Source organism: Bombina bombina, chromosome 9, assembly GCF_027579735.1.
Source record: "Bombina bombina isolate aBomBom1 chromosome 9, aBomBom1.pri, whole genome shotgun sequence".
In the NCBI taxonomy this organism is placed as follows: domain Eukaryota; kingdom Metazoa; phylum Chordata; class Amphibia; order Anura; family Bombinatoridae; genus Bombina; species Bombina bombina.
The window spans coordinates 285,733,031-285,751,131 of NC_069507.1; the positions used below are offsets into that span (position 1 = coordinate 285,733,031).

General features: G+C 43.6%; 1 protein-coding gene across 2 annotated transcripts in view; it reads left to right on the forward strand.

The window, feature by feature from the left end:
- Nucleotides 1-18,101, forward strand: part of USP5 (ubiquitin specific peptidase 5) — a 461,221-nt gene that overhangs the window by 117,668 nt on the left and 325,452 nt on the right. For both annotated transcript variants that reach the window (XM_053692844.1, XM_053692845.1), the window contains exons 4-5: nucleotides 6,404-6,537; nucleotides 9,158-9,303. In XM_053692844.1, the coding sequence (XP_053548819.1) occupies nucleotides 6,404-6,537; nucleotides 9,158-9,303 (280 nt within the window). The remainder of the gene's footprint in view (nucleotides 1-6,403; nucleotides 6,538-9,157; nucleotides 9,304-18,101) is intronic.

Here is an 18,101-nt window from a genome sequence, read left to right on the forward strand (position 1 = left end):
GTATTTCTTGTCTAGTCCTTTCTCTCTCTTGTGTATTTCCTGTCTAGTCCTTTCTCTCTCTTGTGTATTTCTTGTCTAGTCCTTTCTCTCTCTTGTGTATTTCTTGTCTAGTTCTTTCTCTCTCTTGTGTATTTCTTGTCCAGTCCTTTCTCTCTCTTGTGTATTTCTTGTCCAGTCCTTTCTCTCTCTTGTGTATTTCATGTCTAGTCCTTTCTCTCTCTAGTGTATTTCTTGTCTAGTCCTTTCTCTCTCTTGTGTGTTTCTTGTCCAGTCCTTTCTCTCTCTTGTGTATTTCTTGTCTAGTCCTTTCTCTCTCTTGTGTATTTCTTGTCTAGTCCTTTCTCTCTCTTGTGTATTTCCTGTCTAGTCCTTTCTCTCTCTTGTGTATTTCTTGTCTAGTCCTTTCTCTCTCTTGTGTATTTCTTGTCTAGTCCTTTCTCCTGTGTATTTCTTGTCTAGTCCTTTCTCTCTCTTGTGTATTTCTTGTCTAGTCCTTTCTCTCTCTTGTGTATTTCCTGTCTAGTCCTTTCTCTCTCTTGTGTATTTCTTGTCTAGTCCTTTCTCTCTTGTGTATTTCCTGTCTAGTCCTTTCTCTCTCTCTTGTGTATTTCTTGACAAGAAATAAACAAGTCCTTTCTCTCTTGTGTATTTCTTGTCTAGTCCTTTCTCTCTCCTGTGTATTTCTTGTCTAGTCCTTTCTCTCTCTTGTGTATTTCTTGTCTAGTCCTTTCTCTTTCTTGTTTATTTCTTGTCTAGTCCTTTCTCTCTCTTGTGTATTTCCTGTCTAGTCCTTTCTCTCTCTTGTGTATTTCTTGTCTAGTCCTTTCTCTCTCTTCTAGTCCTTTCTCTCTCTTGTGTATTTCTGTCTAGTCCTTTCTCTCTCTTGTGTATTTCTTGTCAGTCCTTTCTCTCTCTTGTGTATTTCCTGTCTAGTCCCTTCTCTCTCTTGTGTATTTCTTGTCTAGTCCTTTCTCTCTTGTGTATTTCCTTGTCCTAGTCCTTTCTCTCTCTTGTGTATTTCCTGTCTAGTCCTTTCTCTCTCTCTTGTGTATTTGTCTAGTCCTTTCTCTCTCTTGTGTCTAGTCCTTTCTCTCTTGTGTATTTCCTGTCTAGTCCTTTCTCTCTCTTGTGTATTTCTTGTCTAGTCCTTTCTCTCTCCTGTGTATTTCTTGTCTAGTCCTAGTCCTGTTCTCGTCTCTTGTTTCGTAGTCCTTTCTCTCTTTGGTATTTCCTGTCTAGTCCTTTCTCTCTCTTGTGTATTTCCTGTCTAGTCCTTTCTCTCCTCTTGTGTATTTCCTGTCTAGTCCTTTCTCTCTCTTTGTGTATTTCTTGTCCTAGTCCTTTCTCTCTCTTGTGTATTTCTTGTCTAGTCCTTTCTCTCTCTTGTGTATTTCTTGTCTAGTCCTTTCTCTCTCTTGTGTAATTCTGTCTAGTCCATTCCTTTCTCTCTCTGTGTAATTTCCTGTCTAGTCCTTTCTCTCTCTGTGTATTTCTTGTCTAGTCCTTTCTCTCTCTTGTGTATTTTCTTGTCTAGTCCTTTCTCTCTCTTGTGTATTTCTTGTCTAGTCCTTTCTCTCTCTTGTGTATTTCCTGTCTAGTCCTTTCTCTCTCTTGTGTATTTCCTGTCTAGTCCTTTCTCTCTCTTGTGTATTTCCTTGTCCTAGTCCTTTCTCTCTCTTGTGTATTTCCTGTCTAGTCCTTTCTCTCTCTTGTGTATTTCTTGTCTAGTCCTTTCTCTCTCTTGTGTATTTCTTGTCTAGTCCTTTCTCTCTCTTGTGTATTTCTTGTCTAGTCCTTTCTCTCTCTTGTGTATTTCCTGTCTAGTCTTTTCTCTCTCTTGTGTATTTCCTGTCTAGTCCTTTCTCTCTCTTGTGTATTTCTTGTCTAGTCCTTTTCTCTCTCTTGTGTATTTCTTGTCTAGTCCTTTCTCTCTCTTGTGTATTTCTTGTCTAGTCCTTTCTCTCTCTTGTTTATTTCTTGTCTAGTCCTTTCTCTCTCTTGTGTATTTCCTGTCTAGTCCTTTCTCTCTCTCTTGTGTATTTCTTGTCTAGTCCTTTCTCTCTCTTGTGTATTTCTTGTCTAGTCCTTTCTCTCTCCTGTGTATTTCTTGTCTAGTCCTTTCTCTCTCTTGTGTATTTCTTGTCTAGTCCTTTCTCTCTCTTGCTTATTTCTTGTCTAGTCCTTTCTCTCTCTTGTGTATTTCCTGTCTAGTCCTTTCTCTCTTGTGTATTTCTTGTCTAGTCCTTTCTCTCTCTTGTGTATTTCCTGTCTAGTCCTTTCTCTCTCTTGTGTATTTCTTGTCTAGTCCTTTCTCTCTCTTGTGTATTTCCTGTCTAGTCCTTTCTCTCTCTTGTTTATTTCTTGTCTAGTCCTTTCTCTCTCTTGTGTATTTCCTGTCTAGTCCTTTCTCTCTTGTGTATTTCTTGTCCAGTCCTTTCTCTCTCTTGTGTATTTCCAGTCTAGTCCTTTCTCTCTTGTGTATTTCTTGTCTAGTCCTTTCTCTCTCTTGTGTATTTCTTGTCTAGTTCTTTCTCTCTCTTGTGTATTTCCTGTCTAGTCCTTTCTCTCTTGTGTATTTCTTGTCTAGTCCTTTCTCTCTCTTGTGTATTTCTTGTCTAGTCCTTTCTCTCTCTTGTGTATTTCCTGTCTAGTCCTTTCTCTCTTGTGTATTTCCTGTCTAGTCTTTTCTCTCTCTTGTGTATTTCCTGTCTAGTCCTTTCTCTCTCTTGTGTATTTCCTGTCTAGTCCTTTCTCTCTCTTGTGTATTTCTTGTCTAGTCCTTTCTCTCTCTTGTGTATTTCCTGTCTAGTCCTTTCTCTCTTGTGTATTTCCTGTCTAGTCTTTTCTCTCTCTTGTGTATTTCCTGTCTAGTCCTTTCTCTCTTGTGTATTTCCTGTCTAGTCTTTTCTCTCTCTTGTGTATTTCCTGTCTAGTCCTTTCTCTCTCTTGTGTATTTCCTGTCTAGTCCTTTCTCTCTCTTGTGTATTTCCTGTCTAGTCTTTTCTCTCTCTTGTGTATTTCCTGTCTAGTCTTTTCTCTCTCTTGTGTATTTCCTGTCTAGTCCTGTCTCTCTCTTGTGTATTTCCTGTCTAGTCCTTTTCTCTCTCTTGTGTATTTCTTGTCTAGTCCTTTCTCTCTCTTGTGTATTTCTTGTCTAGTCCTTTCTCTCTCTTGTGTATTTCTTGTCTAGTCCTTTCTCTCTCTTGTGTATTTCTTGTCTAGTCCTTTCTCTCTCTTGTGTATTTCCTGTCTAGTCCTTTCTCTCTCTTGTTTATTTCCTGTCTAGTCCTTTCTCTCTCTTGTGTATTTCCTGTCTAGTCCTTTCTCTCTCTTGTGTATTTCCTGTCTAGTCCTGTCTCTCTCTTGTGTATTTCTTGTCTAGTCCTTTTCTCTCTCTTGTGTATTTCTTGTCTAGTCCTTTCTCTCTTGTGTATTTCTTGTCTAGTCCTTTCTCTCTCTTGTGTATTTCTTGTCTAGTCCTTTCTCTCTCTTGTGTATTTCTGTCTAGTCCTTTCCTCTCTTGTGTATTTCCTGTCTAGTCCTTTCTCTCTCTTGTGTATTTCTGTCTAGTCCTTTCTCTCTCTCTGTGTATTCTTGTCTAGTCTCTCTCTCTTGTGTCTAGTTCTCTCTCTTGTGTATTTCTTGTCTAGTCCTTCTCTCTCTTGTGTATTCTTGTCTAGTCCTTTCTCTCTTGTGTATTTCTTGTCTAGTCCTTTCTCTCTCTTGTGTATTTCCTGTCTAGTCCTTTCTCTCTCTCTGTGTATTTCCTTGTCTAGTCCTTTCTCTCTCTTGTGTATTTCCTGTCTAGTCCTTTCTCTCTCTTGTGTATTTCTTGTCTAGTCCTTTCTCTCTCTTGTGTATTTCTTGTCTAGTCCTTTCTCTCTCTTGTGTATTTCTTGTCCAGTCCTTTCTCTCTCTTGTGTATTTCATGTCTAGTCCTTTCTCTCTCTAGTGTATTTCTTGTCTAGTCCTTTCTCTCTCTTGTGTGTTTCTTGTCTAGTCCTTTCTCTCTCTTGTGTGTTTCTTGTCTAGTCCTTTCTCTCTCTTGTGTATTTCCTGTCTAGTCCTTTCTCTCTCTTGTGTATTTCCTGTCTAGTCCTTTCTCTCTCTTGTGTATTTCTTGTCTAGTCCTTTCTCTCTCTTGTGTATTTCTTGTCTAGTCCTTTCTCCTGTGTATTTCTTGTCTAGTCCTTTCTCTCTCTTGTGTATTTCTTGTCTAGTCCTTTCTCTCTCTTGTGTATTTCCTGTCTAGTCCTTTCTCTCTCTTGTGTATTTCTTGTCTAGTCCTTTCTCTCTTGTGTATTTCCTGTCTAGTCCTTTCTCTCTCTCTTGTGTATTTCTTGTCTAGTCCTTTCTCTCTTGTGTATTTCTTGTCTAGTCCTTTCTCCTGTCCTTTCTCCTGTGTATTTCTTGTCTAGTCCTTTCTCTCTCTTGTGTATTTCTTGTCTAGTCCTTTCTCTCTCTTGTTTATTTCTTGTCTAGTCCTTTCTCTCTCTTGTGTATTTCCTGTCTAGTCCTTTCTCTCTTGTGTATTTCTTGTCTAGTCCTTTCTCTCTCTTGTGTATTTCCTGTCTAGTCCTTTCTCTCTTGTGTATTTCTTGTCTAGTCCTTTCTCTCTCTTGTGTATTTCTTGTCTAGTCCTTTCTCTCTCTTGTGTATTTCCTGTCTAGTCCTTTCTCTCTTGTGTATTTCTTGTCTAGTCCTTTCTCTCTCTTGTGTATTTCCTGTCTAGTCCTTTCTCTCTTGTGTATTTCCTGTCTAGTCCTTTCTCTCTCTCTTGTGTATTTCTTGTCTAGTCCTTTCTCTCTCTTGTGTATTTCCTGTCTAGTCCTTTCTCTCTTGTGTATTTCTTGTCTAGTCCTTTCTCTCTCTTGTGTATTTCTTGTCTAGTCCTTTCTCTCTCTTGTGTATTTCCTGTCTAGTCCTTTCTCTCTTGTGTATTTCTTGTCTAGTCCTTTCTCTCTCTTGTGTATTTCCTGTCTAGTCCTTTCTCTCTTGTGTATTTCCTGTCTAGTCCTTTCTCTCTCTCTTGTGTATTTCTTGTCTAGTCATTTCTCTCTCTTGTGTATTTCTTGTCTAGTCCTTTCTCTCTCCTGTGTATTTCTTGTCTAGTCCTTTCTCTCTCTTGTGTATTTCTTGTCTAGTCCTTTCTCTCTCTTGTTTATTTCTTGTCTAGTCCTTTCTCTCTCTTGTGTATTTCCTGTCTAGTCCTTTCTCTCTCTCTTGTGTATTTCTTGTCTAGTCCTTTCTCTCTCTTGTGTATTTCTTGTCTAGTCCTTTCTCTCTCCTGTGTATTTCTTGTCTAGTCCTTTCTCTCTCTTGTGTATTTCTTGTCTAGTCCTTTCTCTCTCTTGTTTATTTCTTGTCTAGTCCTTTCTCTCTCTTGTGTATTTCCTGTCTAGTCCTTTCTCTCTTGTGTATTTCTTGTCTAGTCCTTTCTCTCTCTTGTGTATTTCCTGTCTAGTCCTTTCTCTCTCTTGTGTATTTCTTGTCTAGTTCTTTCTCTCTTGTGTATTTCCTGTCTAGTCCTTTCTCTCTTGTGTATTTCTTGTCTAGTCCTTTCTCTATCTTGTGTATTTCTTGTCTAGTCCTTTCTCTATCTTGTGTATTTCTTGTCTAGTCCTTTCTCTCTCTTGTGTATTTCCTGTCTAGTCCTTTCTCTCTCTTGTGTATTTCTTGTCTAGTCCTTTCTCTCTCTTGTGTATTTCCTGTCTAGTCCTTTCTCTCTCTTGTGTATTTCTTGTCTAGTCCTTTCTCTCTCTTGTGTATTTCCTGTCTAGTCCTTTCTCTCTTGTGTATTTCCTGTCTAGTCTTTTCTCTCTCTTGTGTATTTCCTGTCTAGTCCTTTCTCTCTCTTGTGTATTTCCTGTCTAGTCTTTTCTCTCTCTTGTGTATTTCCTGTCTAGTCCTTTCTCTCTCTTGTGTATTTCCTGTCTAGTCCTTTCTCTCTCTTGTGTATTTCCTGTCTAGTCCTTTCTCTCTTGTGTATTTCTTGTCCAGTCCTTTCTCTCTCTTGTGTATTTCCTGTCTAGTCCTTTCTCTTGTGTATTTCCTGTCTTCCTCATTCTCTTGTCCATTTCCCGTCTAGTTGTTTCTCTTCTGTGTGTCCTGCCTAGCCCTGTCGCGGTTGTATTTTCTGTTTAGCTCTGTCTTAGTTTGTGTGTCTTTCCTTTTTTCTTTATGTGGGTCTCTCTCACATACTCATTATCTGTGTAAGTCAGTCACTGTTTTTCTATGTATCCCCCATACATTAGGCATTTCTATTGATCACTAAACATTTAGAATGGATGTTTTCAGTTGCATCAGTTCCACTCCCTGTCAGTTTATCTTTTATTCATCCATCTGAGTGTATTGGCTGCCATCGGTGCTGTTTCATGTCTTGTCCTGGTGTTTATCTTTCTAGGGATGGAGGGCGGCTTTGACATGAGTGACGAGCAGTGCGAGTTTGAGGAGGAAGTGAAGTTGGTCATTTTGCCAGAGTTTCTGGAAATCCAGCGAGATGAGCTGGCAAGTCTGCCAGACATGGTCAGAGATCGGGTGAGTAATGGTGGGGTGGGGGGGGGGGAGATTTTATTACTTCCACCTCCAATTCCTCATCTTTGCCATCAGCTTTTCCATTTTTGACTTGTGAAGATGGGTAACTCAACGGCTAATGCAATGTTCATTTGTCCCTCTGGGAATGACTGGGGAGGACCCCTGCCTCTGGGAATGACTGGGGAGGACCCCTGCCTCTGGGAATGACTGGGGAGGACCACTGCCTCTGGGAATGACTGGGGAGGACCACTGCCTCTGGGAATGACTGGGGAGGACCACTGCCTCTGGGAATGACTGGGGAGGACCACTGCCTCTGGGAATGACTGGGGAGGACCACTGCCTCTGGGAATGACTGGGGAGGACCACTGCCTCTGGGAATGACTGGGGAGGACCACTGCCTCTGGGAATGACTGCGGAGGACCACTGCCTCTGGGAATGACTGGGGAGGACCACTGCTTCTGGGAACGACTAGGGAGGACCACTGCCTCTGGGAACGACTAGGGAGGACCACTGCCTCTGGGAACGACTGGGGAGGACCACTACCTCTGGGAACGACTGGGGAGGACCACTGCCTCTGGGAACGACTGGGGAGGACCACTGGCTCTGGGAACGACTGTCGAGGACCACTGGCTCTGGGAATGACTGTGTCAGGGTTTTAATACCCCGAAACGTTGTGGGCTTTTGTATAGCCAAATAAACTTGGTGAAAATTTATGCTGCTGCCTTTTCTGGTTTTATCTATTACTTGGGGTTGCAGGATCCCTGGCAGAGTGCAGTTGGTACATGTGTGCTGAATTTACTTTTATTTTGAATGACTGGGGAGCACCACTGGCTCTGGGAATGACTGGGGAGCACCACTGGCTCTGGGAATGACTGGGGAGCACCACTGGCTCTGGGAATGACTGGGGAGCACCACTGGCTCTTGGAATGACTGGGGAGCACCACTGGCCCTGGGAACGACAGGGGAGCACCACTGGCCCTGGGAACGACTGGGGAGCACCACTGGCTCTGGGAACGACTGGGGAGCACCACTGGCTCTGGGAACGACTGGGGAGCACCACTGGCTCTGGGAACGACTGGGGAGCACCACTGGCTCTGGGAACGACTGGGGAGCACCACTGGCTCTGGGAACGACTGGGGAGCACCACTGGCTCTGTGAACGACTGGGGAGCACCACTGGCTCTGGGAACGACTGGGGAGCACCACTGGCTCTGGGAACGACTGGGGAGCACCACTGGCTCTGGGAACGACTGGGGAGCACCACTGGCTCTGGGAACGACTGGGGAGCACCACTGGCTCTGGGAACGACTGGGGAGCACCACTGGCTCTAGGAACGACTGGGGAGCACCACTGGCTCTGGGAACGACTGGGGAGCACCACTGGCCCTGGGAACGACTGGGGAGCACCACTGGCCCTGGGAACGACTGGGGAGCACCACTGGCTCTGGGAACGACTGGGGAGCACCACTGGCTCTGGGAATGACTAGGGAACACCACTGGCTCTGGGAATGACTGTCAAGGGCCACTGACTCTGGGAATGACTGTGTCAGGGTTTTTTCCCTGTTGTGTTTGCCATGTGCTGCTGGCAGCCATTTTACTCACCTCTCTTGCTGACTGTGGTGCATTGTGGGGGATGCTGCTCATTTCCTGCACTTCCTTTTATGGCCAGACTGATGTGCATCATCAGTGTGAGACAGGATGCAGTCTCAGAATTGTGATGTCATCACTTATTATTTAAAGGGCCTCTGTTCAGTATACTTTGCCTTTGCATTGTCTCAGACCTGTTTGTGAGAGTTCCTGTGTATTACCTGGCTGCCTGACGTCCTTCCTGATCCTTGGCTTGTTCCTGACTCTGCTGTTTTCCTTGTTCCTGATTCCGGCTCGTCTGACTATTCGCTTTGGCTCCTGACTCGGCTCGTCTGACTACCAGCTCTGGTTTTGACTCCTGGCTTGTTATTTGACTTGTGGACTTTTTATTATTTTTTTGCTATTAATAAAGGTGTGATTATTTTTACACTTCTCATCTCAGTCTGATTCCTGGCACCCTGACAGACTGTCAAGGGCCACTGGCTCTGGGAATGACTGTCGAGCGCCACTGGCTCTGGGAATGACTGTCGAGCGCCACTGGCTCTGGGAATGACTGTCGAGCGCCACTGGCTCTGGGAATGACTGTCGAGCGCCACTGGCTGTGGGAATGACTGCCGAGCGCCACTGGCTGTGGGAATGACTGCCGAGCGCCACTGGCTGTGGGAATGACTGCCGAGCGCCACTGGCTGTGGGAATGACTGCCGAGCGCCACTGGCTGTGGGAATGACTGCCGAGCGCCACTGGCTGTGGGAATGACTGCCGAGCGCCACTGGCTGTGGGAATGACTGCCGAGCGCCACTGGCTGTGGGAATGACTGCCGAGCGCCACTGGCTGTGGGAATGACTGCCGAGCGCCACTGGCTGTGGGAATGACTGCCGAGCGCCACTGGCTGTAGGTGAGGGGTATTGGGGTCCTTAAACAAGATGATTTGTTGTAAAAAGGTTTACTTTTCCCCTTTCATACTTTTTCACTCTCCATCTGATCTCCTGTTTGTTGTAATTTTCTTACTAATTTATCCTCCTCTGCTCTCTTTTTCAGGTCTCCTCTGCAATTGATGCCATTTTATCTGCTGACTCTGCGTCACGTAAACAGGAGATCCAGGCATGGGATGGAGAGGTGAGACAGGTGTCCAAACACGCCTTTAACCTACAGCAGCTGGACGGAGCCCCTCGTATCCCTCCCAGGTAACAGCCCACATGCTGCTGGTAATACCCGCGTCTGTGGTGGTAATAATACCTGTGTCTGTGGTAATACCTGTGTCTGTGGTAATACCTGTGTCTGTGGTGGTAATAATACCTGCGTCGGTGGTGGTAATAATACCTGCGTCTTTGGTAATACCTGCGTCGGTGGTGGTAATAATACCTGCGTCTGTGGTAATACCTGCGTCTGTGGTGGTAATAATACCTGCGTCTGTGGTGGTACATGCGTCTGTGGTAATACCTGCGTCTGTGGTGGTAATAATACCTGCATCTGTGGTAATACCTGTGTCTGTGGTGGTAATAATACCTGCGTCTGTGGTAATACATGCGTCTGTGGTAATACCTGCGTCTGTGGTAGTAATAATACCTGCGTCTGTGGTAGTAATAATACCTGCGTCTGTGGTGGTAATAATACCTGCGTCTGTGGTGGTGGTAATACCTGCGTCTGTGGTAATACCTGCGTCTGTGGTAATACCTGCGTCTGTGGTAATACCTGCGTCTGTGGTGGTAATAATACCTGCGTCTGTGGTAATACCTGCGTCTGTGGTGGTAATAATACCTGCGTCTGTGGTGGTAATAATACCTGCGTCTGTGGTGGTAATAATACCTGCGTCTGTGGTGGTAATAATACCTGCGTCTGTGGTAATACCTGCGTCTGTGGTAATAATAATACCTGCGTCTGTGGTAATACCTGCGTCTGGTGGTAATAATACCTGCGTCTGTGGTGGTAATAATACCTGCGTCTGTGGTAATACCTGCTTCGGTAGCAATAATTAAACAAGGAAATTCCCTGATGATTAAATCAGAGAAGTAAGGGTGAGCAAACAATCACCCTAATCCCTCCTATAGTAATATATATGTATGGGAGGGCAGTGCCTATATATTAAATGACCATAACTGAGAGGATGGGGTTAACCGGATTAATAAAAAAAACTTAAAGGGACATTGGACCGAAATTTTTTTCTTTCGTGATTCAGATAGAACGTGCAATTTTAAGCAACTTTCTAATTTACTCCTATTATCAATTTTTCTTTGTTCTCTTGCTATCTTTATTTGAAAAAGAAGGCATCTAAGCTATTTTTGGTTCAGAACACTGGACAGCACTTGTTTATTGGTGGGTGAATTTATCAAAAAATCAGCAAGAACAACCCAGGTTGTTCACCAAAAATGGTCCGGCATCTAAACTTACATTCTTGCTTTTCAAATAAAGATACCAAGAGAATGAAGACAATTTATAATAGGAGTAACTTAGAAAGTTTCCTAAAATTGCTGTTCTATCTGAATCACAAAAGAAAATAAAATAATTTGGGTTCTGTGCCCCTTTTAACTTTTACTAAAAATTTACATAGAAAACGAAATTTATACTTAACTGATAAATGTATTTATTTCTTGACACAATGAGTCCACGGATCAGCTAATTACTATTGGGAATATTACTCCTGCCCAGCAGGAGGCGGCAAAGAGCACCACAGCAAAGCTGTTAAATATCACCTCCCTCCCCTCCAACCCCAGTCATTCGACTGAAGCAAAAGGAGAATAAGGAAGCAACAAGGTGCTGAGGTGCCTGACGTTTATAACATAACAAAAAGACCTGTCTTAAAAAACAGGACGGACCGTGTCAAGAAATAAATACATTTATCAGGTAAGCATAAATTTTGTTTCTTTTTAATGACACAATGAGTCCACGGATCATCTAATTACTATTGGGAATATCACTCCTGCCCAGCAGGAGGCGACAAAGAGCACCACAGCAAAGCTGTTAAATATCACCTCCCTTTCCTCCCAACCCAGTCATTCTCTTTGCTTACGTTAAGAGCAGGTAAGTGCTTTCTATATTTTCTGGGGCTGCAAGAAAAGACTTAGAATAAGAGGCACTTTATTTCATATGGGAACTCCATATAAAGGCTCAGGTATTGGGCTCTTTAGTGGGGACAGCACGCAGGCACTGGGGCTATAAAAATTATGTAAGGCATGTTGGTGGTTCCATACTCCCGGCTGTTTCACTTAGTAATATCATACCGACCGGGAGAAAACTTTTTGTTACGCCCATGATGGGCGGATCCAGAGGAGGCGACCATTTTCATTGCGCGCTTTTCTTTTCCTTCCGTTTTGTCGGTAGGGGAAGCAGTGCAACATCCGTCTTTGCTACACATAGCGCTCTTTTTATGCGTACGTTATAACGGAGTCTGGTTTATCCTTCTGAGTTCAGGATCTATCACTAAAGAGTCGGCTCCTGCTCAGAGAGAACCGGGTCGTCAGGCAGGTAGGCACCTCAGCTAAGCTGCTGAGGTGCAGAGGTGAACTGTTTAGGCTTGCTGTTTTTTACTGCAGTTTTAGAAATAAAAAAGTTAGCATTTAAATTTTAAAGCAACAGTAACGTTTTTTTTCTGCCTTAAATTTTGAAAAAATTTTTGATCATTTTATTTGATATTTGGAACCATTGTGAGTCAGAATGGACCAAGAGGCTTTGCAAAATGTAACCTGTACTTTGTGTTTTAATGCCAATGTGGAACCACTAATCCCTTTCTGTTCCTCATGCATTGAGAGAACTTTAAATTACAGGGCTAGACTTTTTTCTGAGGAGGATGATGTTCAGTAGTCTGTCAGTGTTCAATATATGCCGCAGCTTTCTCCTCAAGCGTCCCATCTTGTTTCGCCCACACATGCAGTGCCCTGCACTTCCTCTTTAACTCCCCCAAGAGTTACGTTGCAAGACATCGCTTCTCTCATGTCTTCTGCGGTTTCTGATGCATTATCTGCCTTTCCCATGTTGCAGGGGAAGAGGAAGAGTAGACATTCAGTAGGTGAGGTTACTGATGCAGTTGTTGCTATTTTGGATGTCCCCTCCCAGAAACCTGAGGAGGAGGATCCTTCGGTAGCATCTGAAGGTGAAATCTCAGACTCTGACAGTGTAATTCCTACTGCTGATACTGATGTTGTATCCTTCAGGTTTAAGCTTGAGCACCTCTGTCTGTTACTTAAGGAGGTTTTAGCTACATTAGACGACAGCGACACTATGGTCGTAGTTAATCCTAAGAAATCCAGTAAGCTAAACAAATATTTTGAGGTACCTTCCTCGATAGAGGTTTTTCTAGTACCAGATCGAGCTTCTGAGATCATTGCTAAGGAGTGGGAGAGACCAGGTATCCCTTTCTCTCCATCTCCTATATTTTAAAAGATGTTTCCCATAGCTGACTCTGTCATGGAGGCTTGGCAAACAGTCCCCAAGGTGGAGGGAGTGGTTTCCACTCTGGCTAAGAGAACTACTATCCACATAGAGGATAGTTGTGCCTTTAAAGATCCTATGGACAAAAAATTAGAGGGGTTACTCAAAAAGATGTATGTACCACAAGGTTTACAATGGCAACCAGCTGTGTGCATTGCCACCGTCACTAGTGCGCGTTGTCTGATGCTATTAGGACAGACACTCCTCTGGACAAGATCCAGGATAGGATAAAGGCTCTTAAATTGGCTAATTCTTTTATTACTGATGCTTCCCTTCAGGTTCTTAAACTGGGAGCAAAGATTTCAGGGTTTTCTGTTCTAGCCCTCAGAGCCTTATGGTTAAAGCCTTGGTCTGCGGATGTATCATCTAAGTCTAAACTTTTAGCGATTCCTTACAAAGGGAAGACCTTGTTTGGACCGGGCTTGATGGAAATAATCTCTGATATTACGGGAGGTAAGGGTCATCTTCTCCCTCAGGATAAGAGAAACAAGCAAAAGGGACGATATTCAATGCGCTTCAGGCGTGGCCTCAGCTTGCTGCGGCCAAATATATTAGATTTCAGTCGGACAACATCACGACTGTAGCTTATATCAATCATCAAGGAGGAACACTGAGTTCTCTAGCGATGATGGAGGTAACCAAAATAATCCGATGGGCGGAGGATCACTCTTGCCATCTCTCAGCAATCCATATCCCAGGAGTAGAGAACTGGGAGGCGGATTTCCTAAGTCGTCAGACTTTTCATCCGGGGGAGTGGGAGCTCCATCCGGAGGTATTTGCCCAGCTGACTCAGCTATGGGGCACACCAGAATTGGATCTGATAGTGTCCTGACAGAATGCCAGACTTCCTCGTTACGGGTCCAGGTCCTGGGATCCCCAGGCGGTACTGATAGATGCTCTAGCAGTGCCCTGGTCCTTCAATCTGGCCTATGTATTTCCACTGTTTCCTCTCCTTCCACGTCTGGTTGCCAGAATCAAGCAGGAGAGGGCTTCGGTGATTCTGATAGCACCTGCGTGGCCATGCAGGGTTTGGTATGCAGACCTAGTGGACATGTCATCAGTTCCACCGTGGTCTCTGCCAATGAGGCAGGACCTTCTAATCCAAGGTCCATTCACGCATCCAAATCTTATTTCTCTGCGTCTGACTGCTTGGAGATTGAACACCTGATTCTATCAAAGCGTGGTTTCTCTGTCGGTCATTGATACCCTGATTCAAGCTAGAAAGCCTGTCACCAGGAAGATTTATCATAAGATTTGGCGCAAATATTTTTATGGGCGTGAATCCAAGGGTTACTCATGGAGTAATATTAGGATTCCTAGAATATTGTGTTTTCTTCAAGAAGGATTGGAGAAGGGATTATCAGCTAGTTCGTTAAAAGATCTGCTTTGTCTATTCTTTTACACAAACGTCTGGCAGATGTCCCAGACGTTCAAGCATTTAGTCAGGCCTTGGTCAGGATCAAGCCTGTATTTAAACCTGTTGCTCCACCATGGAGCCTAAACTTAGTTCTTAAGGTTCTTCAAGGGGTTCCGTTTGAACCTATGCATTCCATAGATATTAAGCTTCTATCTTGGAAAGTTTTGTTTTTAGTAGCTATCTCTTCGACTCGAAGAGTTTCTGAGTTATCTGCTTTACAGTGTGATTCACCTTACCTTGTTTTCCATGCAGATAAGGTGGTTTTGCGTACCAAACCTGGGTTTCTTCCTAAGGTTGTTTCTAATAGGAATATCAATCAGGAGATTGTTGTTCCTTCTCTGAGTCCTAATCCTTCATCAAAGAAGGAACGTCTGTTGCACAATCTTGATGTGGTTTCATGCTTTAAAGTTCTACTTACAAGCAACTAAAGATTTCCGTCAAACATCTTCATTGTTTGTTATCTATTCTGGTAAACGGAGAGGTCAAAAGGCTACGGCTACCTCTCTTTCCTTTTGGCTGAAAAGCATCATCCGTTTGGCCTATGAGACTGCTGGACAGCAGCCTCCTGAAAGAATTACTGCTCATTCTACTAAAGCAGTGGCTTCCACATGGGCTTTTAAAAATGAGGCTTCTGTTGAACCGATTTGTAAGGTGGCGACTTGGTCTTCGCTTCATACATTTTCCAAATTTTACAAATTCGATACTTTTGCTTCTTCTGAGGCTATTTTTGGGAGAAACGTTCTACAAGCAGTGGTGCCTTCCGTTTAAGGTCCCTGTCTTGTCCCTCCCTTCATCCGTGTCCTAAAGCTTTGGTATTGGTATCCCACAAGTATGGATGAATCTGTGGACTCGATACATCTTACAAGAGAAAACATAATTCATGCTTACCTGATAAATTTATTTCTCTTGTGATGTATCGAGTCCACGGCCCGCCCTGTTTATTAAGACAGGCAATATATTTTTATTTAAAAAACTTCAGTCACTACTGCACCCTATAGTTTCTCCTTTTTCTTCCTAGCCTTCGGTCGAATGACTGGGGGGTGGAGCTAAGGGGGGAGCTATATAGGCAGCTCTGCTGTGGGTGCTCTCTTTGCCACTTCCTGTAGGGAAGGAGAATACCCACAAGTATGAATGAATCTGTGGACTCGATACATCACAAGAGAAATAAATTTATCAGGTTAGCATAAATTGTTTTTTTCGAATGTTTATTTTATGCTATAAATAAGTGTTTAAACGGCTTTTGTGGTATTACTAGTCTGTTCAACATGTCTGACATTGAGGTTTCTCATTGTTCTATGTGTTTAAAAGCTATTGTGTAACCCCCTCCATTGTGTAACTTTTGTACTGAAAGGGCTTTACAATGTAAAAAGCATATTTTAGATAAAGTAAGTGTGCCTAGGGATGATTCTCAGTCTGAAGAGAATCAGGATATGCCATCCAATTCTCCCCAAGTGTCACAACCTTTTATGCCCACACAAGCGACGCCTATTACTTCTAGTGCGTCTAATTCCTTTACTCTGCAGGAGATGGCTGCAGTTATGTCAACTACCCTTACAGAGGTATTGTCTAAATTACCAGTGTTGCAGGGTAAACGCAGTAGGTCAAGTATTAATGTTAATACTGAATCCTCTGATGCTTTATTAGCTATTTCCGATGTTCCCTCACAGTGCTCTGAGTTGGGGATTAGGGAATTACTGTCTGAGGGTGAAAATTCTGATTCAGGGAATGTTTTGCCTCAGACAGATTCGGATGCTATGTCATTTAAATTTAAGCTTGAACACCTCCACCTGTTGCTTAGGGAGGTTTTAGTGACTCTGGATGATTGTGATCCTATTGTGATTCCTCCAGAGAAATTGTGTAAAATGGATAAATATTTGGAAGTTCCTACTTACACTGATGTTTTTCCAGTTCCTAAGAGAATTTTGGAAATTATTAGTAAGGAATGGGATAGACCAGGTATACCGTTTTCTCCCTCTCCTAATTTTAAGAAAATGTTTCCTATATCAGATACCATTCGGGACTCATGGCAAGCGGTCCCTAAGGTAGAGGGAGCTATATGTTCCATAGCTAAGCGTACTACTATACCCATTGAGGATAGTTGTGCTTTCAAGGATCCTATGGATAAGAAATTAGAGGGTCTACTAAAGAAATTATTTGTTAATCAGGGATTTCTTTTACAACCTACGGCTTGCATTGTTCCAGTAACTACTGCAGCAGCTTTTTGGTTTGAGGCTCTTAAGCTAGCTAATTCTTTTATTACTGATGCCGCTTTTCAAATTGCTAAATTAGCGGCAAAAAATGCAGGATTTGCTATTTTAGCACGTAGAGCATTGTGGCTCAAATCTTGGTCTGCTGATGTGTCATCAAAACATAAGCTTTTAGCTATTCCCTTTAAAGGTAAGACCCTTTTTGGGCCAGAATTGAAGGCAATAATTTCTGATATTACAGGAGGTAAGGGCCATGCCCTACCTCAGGATAGGTCGGTTAAAATGAGGGGTAAACAGAATAATTTTCGTTTCTTTCGGAACTTTAAAGGAGGACCCCCCGCATCTTCTTCCACAAAGCAGCATGAAGGGTTGGCCCCCGATCCGAGACCGGATCTAGTAGGGGGCAGACTTTCTTTCTTTGCTCAGGCTTGGGCAAGAGATGTACAGGATTCCTGGGCACTAGAAATAGTGACCCACGGTTATCAATTGGAATTAAAGGATTTTCTCCCAAGAGGGAGATTTCATCTTTCAAAATTATCTGCAAACCAGATAAAGAGAGAGGCGTTCTTTCGCTGTGTAAAAGACCTTTTTACTATGGGAGTAATCTGTCCTGTTCCAAAATTGGAACAGGGACAGGGTTTTACTCAAACCTATTTGTGGTCCCTAAGAGTTCCATCATTCAAGATGGAGACAATTCTAAACGATTTTGCCAATGATCCAGGAGGGTCAATATATGACTACTGTGGATTTGAAGGATGCTTACCTTCATATTCCAATCCACAAAGATCATCCATCGGTTTCTAAGGTTTGCCTTCTTGGACAAACATTATCAGTTTGTGGCTCTTCCTTTCGGGTTGGCCACAGCACCCAGAATCTTCACAAAGGTTCTAGGGTCTCTTTTGGCGGTTCTCAGACCGCAAGGGGTATCGGTTGGCGCCTTATCTGGACGATATTCTGATTCAGGCGTCAACATATCATCTGACAAAATCTCACATGGACACACTGTTGTCTTTTCTGAGAACTCACGGCTGGAAGGTGAACATAGAGAAGAGTTCACTTGTTCCACAGACAAGGGTTCCTTTCTTGGGAACTCTGATAGACTCGGTAGCCATGAAAGTATTTCTGACGGAGGTCAGAAAATCAAAGATTTTGAATGCTTGCCGAGCACTTCTGTCCATTCCTCGGCTATCAGTGGCTCAGTGTATGGAGTTAATCGGATTAATGGTAGCGGCAATTGACATTGTTCCGTTTGCTCGCTTTCATCTCAGACCTCTGCACCTGTGCATGCTCGGTCAGGGGAATGGGGATTATGCTGATTTATCTCCAAAGATAATTCTGGATCAAGAGACCAGAAACTCTCTTCTTTGGTGGTTGTCGCCAGATCATCTGCCCCAGGGGACTTGTTTCCGCAGACCCTTGTGGGTGATAGTGACAACAGATGCCAGCCTTCTGGGCTGGGGTGCAGTTTGGAACTCTCTGAAGGCTCAGGGTGTTTGGACTCAGGTGGAGTCTCTACTTCCAATCAATATTCTGGAACTGAGAGCAATATTCAGTGCGCTTCAGGCGTGGCCTCAGTTGGCTTCGGCCAAATTCATCAGATTCCAGTCAGACAACATAACGACTGTGGCATATGTCAATCATCAGGGGGGAACAAGGAGTTCCTTAGCGATGATAGAAGTATCCAAGATAATCAGTTGGGCAGAGGCCCACTCTTGTCATATGTCAGCGATCTACATCCCAGGGGTAAAGAACTGGGAAGCAGATTTTCTAAGTCGACAGACTTTTCATCCGGGGGAGTGGGAACTTCACCCGGAGGTATTTGCCTCATTGAATCTCAGATGGGGCAGACCGGAATTTGATTTGATGGCATCTTGTCAGAATGCCAAGCTTCCAAGATACGGATCCCGGTCCCCGGTCAAGGGATCCTCAGGCC